The sequence below is a fragment of the Phalaenopsis equestris genome, unplaced genomic scaffold, assembly GCF_001263595.1.
Source record: "Phalaenopsis equestris unplaced genomic scaffold, ASM126359v1 Scaffold233244, whole genome shotgun sequence".
NCBI classification, from domain to species: Eukaryota; Viridiplantae; Streptophyta; class Magnoliopsida; order Asparagales; family Orchidaceae; genus Phalaenopsis; species Phalaenopsis equestris.
Window position 1 is genome coordinate 1 of NW_018251195.1, and position 10,496 is coordinate 10,496.

The 10,496-nt window shown below is 38.3% G+C and overlaps 1 protein-coding gene across 1 annotated transcript; it reads right to left on the reverse strand.

Moving 5' to 3' along the window:
• Positions 1-1,036: 1,036 nt before the first annotated feature.
• Positions 1,037-6,317, reverse strand: LOC110038603. Its single transcript, XM_020743491.1, has 4 exons — positions 5,104-6,317; positions 2,773-2,828; positions 1,959-2,678; positions 1,037-1,502 (listed from the first exon to the last, which is right to left on the reverse strand). The coding sequence occupies exons 1-4, from the start codon at positions 6,082-6,084 to the stop codon at positions 1,349-1,351; spliced, it is 1,911 nt and encodes a 636-aa protein (XP_020599150.1). The 5' UTR covers positions 6,085-6,317; the 3' UTR covers positions 1,037-1,348.
• Between the last annotated feature and the right edge of the window lie 4,179 nt (positions 6,318-10,496).

Here is a 10,496-nt window from a genome sequence, read left to right on the forward strand (position 1 = left end):
CTGGTCATCCCAAGGTGTGCTAAATATTCAAGTACCACATCCTACATACAGAGGGATTCAAACTCGTGCCTTGAGTATGTATGTGTGTGTGTGTTAAAAGCTACCATTTTACTAAATAAGATGAATTAGGAGTATTCTACACCCTACATACATAAATTCAAACTCGTGCCTTGAGTATGTATGTGTGTGTGTTAAAATCTACCATTTGACTAAATAAGATGAATTAGGAGTATTCTTATGTTTAGTTCATCAAGTAAACGATTTAAGAAAACAAGCACAATTGTGCACTTACCCGTAATATAGTGGTTGGGGTTGTTGCTTTCCACTGTGAGATTGTGTGTTTGAATTGTGTATATTGTCCTTTGCCCTCACATTTACCGGAAATAAAATATATCAAGCACAGTTTGATCTAATTATTAAGTTGAAATTAATCCAACACAAACACTAGATTTTTTCAATAGCCCTATGTAGAGTTGCTAAATCTACTATCTTGCCAGTCCTGTATATTGTCCTTTGCCCTCACATTTACGGGAAATAAAATATATCAAGCACAGGTTGATCTAATTGTTAAGCTGAAATTAATCCAACACAATCACTAGATTTTTTCAATAGCCTTATGTAGAGTTGCTAAATCTACTATCTTGCCAGTCCACCATTTCCTAATGATTTATAATTATAGTTTGGTGTTTACCACCCTAATAATGTAAGAAGAAAAAAAAATCATTTCTCAACATGCAAAAACAAGAAAAGAAATTATCCATTATAAATTGAATTGATCATCCTCTCTTGTTCTTAATGATGGTTAAATGGCATAAGAATTCAATCAACTGAACCACAATTGTTCAACAACAAAGGGAATGTGACGATAGAGTTAACAGTCATTCAAAAAATAAATAAATAACAAACAGAAAGTATTAAAAAGAAAACAATGTAAAACAGTTTTCATCAAACTAGAGGTATATATTCGATCTTTCTATAAATAGTCCACTTGCGTAGAAAAAAAACATATTATTATTAGTTAGGCCATACAAAAACACTCCCTTAAAACATCTTTGTCCATGTTATCACAAAGAACAAGATGCACAATCGACAGCAGACTGATATTTCCAGGGAGAAAAGAAGAAAAATAGAATCATCTCCTTAACCACTCCTCATAGAAGACTAGACGTAATTCTATAAGCATCACATTATATCCACTTTACCTGTAGTTTGTGAACGCTTCCTAAATCTTACTTCAAGACGATGCAGTAAATATGGTAATACCTCGTTGCGTTATAAACTCTTGTTTCACAACTATATTGAATTTCTTAAATTTACCTTGTTTGAACCATAAAATCGTGCTGGGAATTTAAGAGTTCATGGACCAATCAAAATTTTGATAGACAATGTTCACCGGGCCTCCATCGTTCAGGAGATGTGTTAAAAGCCCGGTTTTGTTTGCGTCAAGGTAGCCCAGAAGCCAATTCAGAATGTCCTTGTCCTGTCCAAAATCTGCACAGTACCTGCAATTATAGGCATTTATTAGTAAAGGCACAATAATATTGAAACCAACACTGGCAGCATTCTTTTGTTCAATCGTTTACCATAAGATAAAATTCCTTGTGTATTTTACAAGTCTGTTGAAGGAGAAATATTCACGCACGGAGAATGCACGCAGCTCTCCGTGAGTAATCCCCTCCCAATAACTTCTCAATAACCTCTACGAAGATTATTGGAAGGTTATTACAAAGTTATTTCGGTGTTATTTACAGTCAATACCATCTGCATTTTCACATTTATTTACTCTGGTGTTAGGACATTGACTATTAATAATACCGAAATAACTCTGCATTAACCCACCAAAAACTTTTGCAAAGGTTATTTAGAGGTTACCAAAATATTTCTCCTGTTGAAGAGTATATAACGAGAAAAATATAAATCCAAACTAATTTGCAATCCGCCAAAAGTTGAAATCATACCACTTGATGATTCTGGTGAGATGAACGACTCTCTTTTCGAGATCCACCTCCATTCCTCCGCCTGAGAAGAACTCCCTGGCAGCATGCCGTAACTCAACTTCCACCCCTTCGGCCGAGAAGAAACGGACCCTCGGACTCGACCGCGCCCCGTTACAGAGTCCAAAATGTATCAAAGGATTCACCTTGGGAAGCACAAGCTCCAAGCGCCGGTCGGAGGAGCTAAGAGGCCTAACAAATGAGTAGGGAGGCCTGCGATTTGATCGAAGAATGCCGTCCTTAATCATCGAAAGTGAGTATGGGTATCCGCCGACAATATACAGGAAGTCATTGAAGAAAGATCTCCGATCCATAGTTCCCGGGCGGCCGATTCTTATTTTGGCGTGGATGACCATTGCGTTGTAAAGGTTGAGGAAGAAGGCTGTTCTTTCCTCCGTAGAAAGGCTGAAGACGTCCACACGCTGCAGGTCCTGCGCAACATTCGTGTATCTGCGAAACTCCTCGCTGGAACCAATGCGAATGTAGTCGAGGCGGCTTTGGTCTTCGGAGGCGTATGCTTCGAGGATGGCGGACATGAGTTTGGTGAGGCGGTGGCTGACAACGAGGGCTGGTTTGGGTTCGTCGTCGTTGGTTGTGATCCGGAAGTTGAAGCATTTAGGGATGGATGGGTCGTGCTCAAGGAAGCGGTAGAACTGGCTGTTACTGTCTTCGAACTCGTTATCTCTGCAGGCAGGGAAGGGAAGATGGAGAAGAATGAGCTTTTGAAAGAAAAGAGGATGATTGATTGATGGGCCGGTTAAGGAGAAGGAAATTTTACCGGAAGGCATGGTGTATGAAGTGCTTCCTCGCTAGTTCTTCTCCGATTTCTACCGCCTATACGGAATCAGGGGAAATTATGAATTCCAGAAATATAATACATAAAAATGGCTAATTTTATAACAAAAAGAAAACATATTACTGTATTTTGAACAATATATCAATTTGTCATTTTAAAAATTTTTAATGTAATTGGAAAATTTTTGAACAGCATTCCTACGTGTCGCAAACTAATTCCGTTGGGTAGTCTGAAACAGCTTAACCAAATACCATCAGGATGGCTCCATTTGTCAGCCAATGTCCGCTCATTGACTTTTAAAAACTGCAGTGCTAACTGCCAAACCTGTAACGTGATTTAGAGAAAAAAAGGTACAAGCTTGATAAAAGATGAGAAATTTATGCTTAGGCTGCATTTTAGCTAGGGATGTTTATTCGTTCATGATGTATTATACAAGACAACCAATAAATGTACCAACTAAGCCTGATACTTAAGAAACTCTTATGGATATTATATTGCAAGATAATTCAAATTTATATATTAAGCGCCCAAAAATCGTTACGGCTTACAAATTACAAATAAATTACAACAACAATAACAAGTCTTTATCCCACTAAGTGGGGTCGGCGTCATAAACTTGTTTTCTCCATTGCGTCTTTTGAGTGTCGTATTTTCTTTTAATTCTAATAAATTAAGATCATTTTTTATACAATATGCCAAAGTATTTCTAGTCTACTTCTGCTTTTCTTAACATATGTCAGATTTAAAACAACTACTCTTTCAATCAAATCATCAGATGATCGACATTTAATGTGACCAAATCATCTAACACGCCTTTTTCTAATTTTGTCTGCCACTAGTTACACCAACCCTATCACGAATATATTTCATCATCTAACACGCCTTTTTCTAATTTTGTCCGCCACTAGTTACACCAACCCTATCACGAATATATTTCTTTCACATTATGTCTCTTACTGTTTAGGGTGTAAATCCGCTCATCTAGATAAACATTCTCATTTCGGCAATACATAACAGTATTATCCTTCTCTTTTGAAGGCCAACATTCAACGACATAGAGCATTGCGGATCTTACCATCATCTTATAAAATTTATCTTTCAGTCTATGTGTTACTTTTCTATCATACAATACACCTTTAGCATTCCTCCACTTCAACAAACCAAAAAAAAAAAAAAAAAACAAAAAATCAAATTCACTTTGGTTCTAAAGGGTTTCAAGGAATTAACAAAAGTACATAATAATTTTTCTATACATTAAGACCTGCGTAAGTCTACATCATCTTTTATACATATGTTAAAAGTATATAATATGCGAGCTATTTATAGCATATTAAATTAAATAAATTATAAAAATTATTATAATATGCGAAATTTTTATCATCTTTCATCATAATTTAGATTTTGATGTCTATATTTTGAATGAATATAATTCAAAAATATAAATTATGATATGAAGGTAACAAATTTTATACATTTATCTGAGATATAGTAATTTAATTTTCAGATCAAAGTTCATTTCACACAAATCGATCGGTTCGGTTTGATCTTCTGAATTATGGTCTAAATAGGACAAATCAAATTTACTCCTAATTAATTTATTAGTGATGAATTATAATTTATACAATATTAATCATTTTAGGACTTATCATCATAACAAAAATTTAGAGTCTATTTGGTAGATGATTTTAAGAACTTTTAAATCTTACATATTCTTAAACCACATTTTTCCTCCATTTTGTCTTAAACTTGGGATTTATCAAATCCTAACAAGCAGGATTTACGAAATTTAGAGGGTGTTTCGTAGTTATGGCCGAAATTTATTAAGTCCACCCAAACATAAAAAAATATAAGTTTTATGGATTTATGAAATTTCGGACTTTAAGGACTGAAATTTGTGTATGATTGATGTTAAATATGGATTTCATATAAGTTTAAATTTATAAAGTCTTGCTAAAACTAAATCCTTAATGCTGCCAAACACCAAGCTGATACTTATGGAATTTAGTAAATCTTATAAAATCCTATTAACATTACCAAACAGTTTTAACTGATTTATTAGAATTTAATTGCTAACTTACAGAAATAAATACCTTCAAATTTTCATCATAGAATTTAATAAATCCTAATCAAACTTATATCCTACTTGCAACTAATTGTTTTTTTTTCTTATCGATTTTTTTTCTTATCGACTTAAACAAACGGTTCGATTTTTTGAAAAATACTTAACAAAAAACAAAAAAGCAAATTCAGAAATAATAACCGTGCAATTTAAATCAAACGGTTAGTAGCAAACGACTGTCGGGAGAACCGTACCTTCTGCCGGCCGCAATCGAGATGGCTGGTAATGACCTCGACCATATCGGCTCCGCCGAAGCAGTTCTTGATGAGCTTCATCTTCGCGATCCGATCCTGAATCGGCAAACGCTGCCGCAAAACCCGAATCACCCCTACCATGGCATCCTCTCGCCGTTCCTTCGCCTCGTCCTCGTCATCGAATCCGTAAACCGGAACCCTAGGTGCGCTCTCAGGACACCTTTTCCCTGCCATCTCCCTCATCCTCCGCTCGAACTCTCCGCTATTTCTAAGAGAATTCAGCGCCACCAATCCGCCGACGAGCCTCTCGTTGAAAAAGATCGCCGGAACTGCGAGACCACCTGTCCGATCAACCAGCTCCTTCTCCCTTTCTGTGAACACATCCACGTTGATTTCTACGAAGGGTAACCCCTTCGAGCGGAAGAACGACCTAACCGCACCGCAGTCTCGGCATCCCGAGCGAGAGAAGAAGCTGATTCGACCCTTAATATCACCATAATCCCCGTCGTCGTCCTCATCTTTGAGGCGCACGGTGACCTTAAGGCCGGAGAGATGGAACTCCGTCACAGATTTTGCCATATCATCCCCTTCCTTTAGGGACGAGATCCGCTTAACGATCGCCGCAGAGAAACTATTTCCCCTGTCTCGGATAAACTTTCCCAGAGACGCCATGTCCATGGCCGTCGAAGAGGTTAATGACATCGATCGATTGATGGGAAGGTAGTTTTCGCCGCCAGTCGAGGGGGACTTCATCAGCCCTGCCGGCGCCTCCGGCTGAGGGAAATGAGAAGGCGGACGGAGGACAGTTTCAAGACTCGGCTCCATATCCCCTGCCTCATCGGTATGATTCTTCACACGTAACTCCCCGTTTGGTGGCGAATCTCCGGCGCTGGTATCCTTGTCTTTGTCTTTCTGGAGATTGGCAGACATGGGATCACCGTCGGCGAGCAGGGAGACGTCGCCGAGCACTTCTTGGCCCATGAATTAGTGAAAGAAATCAAGAAACTGACGGTAAAGAAGGGAGGAGAAGCTTAGTTTTGAGTAATCAAAGGGAAGATTATGGAACTTATGAAGAGATTTGCGGGGAGAGGGAGTCAAACACTGCAGGTAATTGCTTCTTTCCTTCCTTTGATTTATTTCATATCTCGTTGAATTGGCAAAACAGGGACCAGGTCGCCGGTGAACTTGGTTTCAGAATTTTAATTTTATAGCCCCTTATTTTTTATTAAATTACAGAAACAGCGTCCAATTGTTGATAGGAGAAGATTTATTGGGGGAAATTGAAGACTTTTTCGGCCTGAATTTGGATGTCTAACGGGCCTATAGCTGTGGGCTAAGCTATAGATGCCACGAGGTATAATTGAAGCGCGTGGGGGCCGCACGATGGGTTGTTAAAAAGCCTAATTTTAGGAAGTTTGCTTTTTTTTTTTTTTTCCACTAATTGTCTTCAGGCTTCCTGAAATTAAAAATTTGGGAGGATTTATAATCTTTTTTTTTTTCCACTAATTGTCTTTAGGCTTCCTGAAATTAAAAATTTGGGAGGATTTATATACATTTTAATCTTAATTATCTAATTTTTTTGTCTAACATATCACTTAGTTTGTTGAGCTTATGCACTCAAAATTTTTTGACATCCCTTGTCTATCAGTGTAGTTTCATTCTTAAGCCGTAATTAACGCGAATAGCATCATTATACTAAAATAGTATATAGAGATCTTCCTCTAATGTACCAGCATCATTCCAACTTTGTCTTATGAAAACTTTTTCAATTATAGTCTCTCATAATACAAGAATTAATGAACGATATACAAGTGATATAGTAGATAAAAGACTTGTTTGTTAAAGCATGAAAAGGGTAGAGAACACAACAAAGAAAATAAAAGAGTTCAAAATGAAAATCACATAAGATTCATGTTTCTTATGAAACTTACTTCTACTCCTTTAACATGCATTCATATTCATCGATGTGGGGGAAGTTTCATGGTGATATAGTGATTATTTAGCGTATTAGCATTGTACGAGACTCCAACACACGCTCAGATAATTAAAGAGAAGTAGGAAGAGACACCTTTATTATACGTTGAAACAATTGAAAAGTGAAGAAAATCATATGATCTATCTCAGTTAAAATAATCTATTATGAATTGTGAAGACCCAATTCACTCATCTCTTGAATTATGAGGTGGATTTACAAAGATGGTCATTGTAAAAATACAATAGTGGATAATGAATATAGTTCTCGGTGATAATGAGCTGCAAGGGTGAGAAGTGGATGGTTATTAGTACATTGTGAAGGCTGTGGACAAGTATTGTTTTCCTCAACTTGATGTATAAGACTTAGTTGAAAGTCATGATAGTAGTTAGTCGTGTGGGCTGCAGATGGTTGCTTTAGAAGTGTTGGTCGGCAACGGGACTATAGCAGAAAGTTGTAAGAGCTGTTAGGCATGTCTGTCAGAGTTTGTCACATAGATCGTAGTTGTGAGATGTGATGACTTCTGTACGTCACAGAGGTCAGGGTTGGGAGTTGCATCAGATGTAGACCATGTTGGTCATACTTGTCACATAGGCTGCAATAGTGAGTTGGGATGATATCCATAGGTCGCAGAAGCCAGATCGAGAGCTATACGCGTTATAAGTCATGTGGGACAGAGTTGGTTACTTAGTTATAGTGGTAAAGTGTGATGACGTCCGTAGGCCATAGGGGTTGGAGTCAAGAGCTGCACAAGCTGTAAACCACATAGGCTGTGGTTGATCATATATGTTATAGTGTTGAGATGTTATGAAGTCTGTAGGTTACAAGAGCCAGAGTCTGGAGCTCCACAAGCTATTAATCACATAGACTGTAGTTGGTCATGTAGGCCATATTGGTCAGTTGTGGTGTTTTTTGTAGGTTGCAAGGGTCAAAGTCAGGTGATGCACAAGTTGTAGATCACGTAGGCCGTAGTTAGTCACATAGGCCGAAGTGTTGAGCTAGGAAGACATTCATAAGTCGTTGGGGCAGGAGTCGGGAGTAAAGCATGTTATAAGCCACATAGATTGTAATTGGTCACGTTGGCCATATTAATGAATTGTGACGACGTTTAAAATCCAAAGGGGCACAAGTCAGAAGCTACAAAAGTAGTTGACCACAAAGACGGTAGTTCGTATGTTGACCTCGTTTTTGGTTGAGGTCTAATTTCCTCTTTAGTAGCCTAGGGTTTAGCCATAGGACTTTTCTATTGACTATTCCTAGAGGACTGGTGATGATACTCTCACCAATAGAAATTCTAAACTCTTCTTTGCTCATCTTGAAGTTCCACATGTTGTTTCTAATATTTAGCACTTAGTAGGTGGAACCAATATGTGAGAGCTTAAGAGGAATCCCCATAGGATTGTTTGGCCTTAGGGTTAACCTTGGGTAGTTAGGCCTTGGTTAGTTCCGCACACACACACTTGCACTTACACTCACAACCTCAATCCTATCCCTAACATGCCTAGCTTGATCCCCTAATCTATTGGAAACTCAAGTGAATGGTCCCTAAACCATTAGCCCCGAGCTAGAGTTTGGCTAAGATCAACACATGGAAGATCCAAAATGGGAATATCTTTGGTTCTATGGCTCAAATAGGGTGACCTCATGATTAACATTCTCAATTAATCCCAACCTTATCAAATTCCAATTTTGACCCTCTTTGGCCCCAAATTTCACCAAATTCCTAAATTTCCCCCCGAATCCCCAAAATTACAAAAATGCCCTTCATGTCTAAAATATTTCCAAAATCTCTAGAATCACTCCAAATATCCCCAAAATTAAATTGAACCACTCAATTTGCCCTTATTTGACCAAAATCCCCAAATTGCCATCAAGGGTCCAAATTCTTCAACTCACTCTCAATTTCCACCAAATTGATTGCAATCTCCCCCAATTTCAATTCCAAAGTCAAACTCATCATCCCCAATCCCAATTGAAATCAAATCCAAGTCCAATTGAACCTAATTGCAAAACAAATTTCAAGCTCAATCTAAAATCCCCAATTTTAGCCAAACCCTTAAATTCCCCAAATTGAATTTCATGATCAAATCAATTTCCCCAAATTTGAATTCCAATTTCTTCATAACACAATCAATTGACCCAAATTTGAACTAAAAGCTCACCCAAAATCAACTTGAGCCAAAGTCCCCAAATTTGCACTTAAGCCCAAATCTCCCAAATTGAACTTTATAACTCCAAAATTTCCACCCAATTGATGTAAAAAATCCTTCATGTCAATCTTTTAGATTAAATTGAACCATCAATTGAATCATATACAAAGCCTAGCCCAATTCAAGCCCAAGTCAAACCTAAATACCCAAAGCTGACCGTGAACCAAATTTCCCCAAATTGACTTTTCAAATCATTTCAAAATCACTCAATCCCTTTTCCAAATTCCTTATGACAATTATTCAAGCTAACTTGATCAATCAATTAAACCAAATTCAAAGTCTAGCCAAACCCAAACTTAAATCCAAGCCCATGACATGATTTTGAACCCAAGCCATGCATGTAACCAAACCTAGCCAAATTGATCAAGCCAAAGCCACCACAGACACCCTTTGGATCCTAATGACCAGGCTAGACCCACCTAGCCCACCCTATATAAGCTATGGACCAGTGGTCCCTTGATTTATGGGATCTCCTACCATATTTATCTTAATCCAAGATACACTTGCCATCAGCCTTAACCATTGAGGGTTAATCATCATTAACCCTCTCCTGGCTCCTCTGACTCCTCTAGCCACCACCCCTGGCCCTGCTGGCCGGCCTAGTGGCTGGAAAACCCCAAACCAAGAGAGTCCTCTCATCCAAATGCACTCTAATTCACCCATCCAAGCTGGCTCATCCCAATTGGTCTTTGTCATTCTTCAACCCTCGACATAAGCTACTAAGAGAACCCGAATTGAAGCCCTGAGCACCACCCTTTACATGGCTATTTAAACTCCCTCTTCTACGACCAAAAGAAAGAGCTAATCAATTTCCTTAGGGAGACTTTGTCCAATTGTTTCTAGAGACTCTTCAAGGACTTCTAAGATTAAGCCCACCATTTTCCCCCATCTGAATTCCTCTGTGAGAGCTCAATTTTGAGTTTAAAATCCAGTGCATTTTTTTTCATTCCACAAAACCCCACCAAGCATCCAATTAAACCTTCAAAAACTTCCTCAATCCAAGAGAGGAAGTTCCTCATCAAAATCCCCCTCTGTTGAGCTCTCTAACCCACTCCTACACCAAGGCCGTTCCACCTTTTCATTGAACTCTTACCTAGACCCTATTTCAGCTCAAATAGACACTTGGAGTAGGTTTGCTGGCTCACAAGGAGGCTTCCACAAGCACCCAATTGAGGCCTCACCTCTTGGGCTAAGGTATAGACCATTAACCA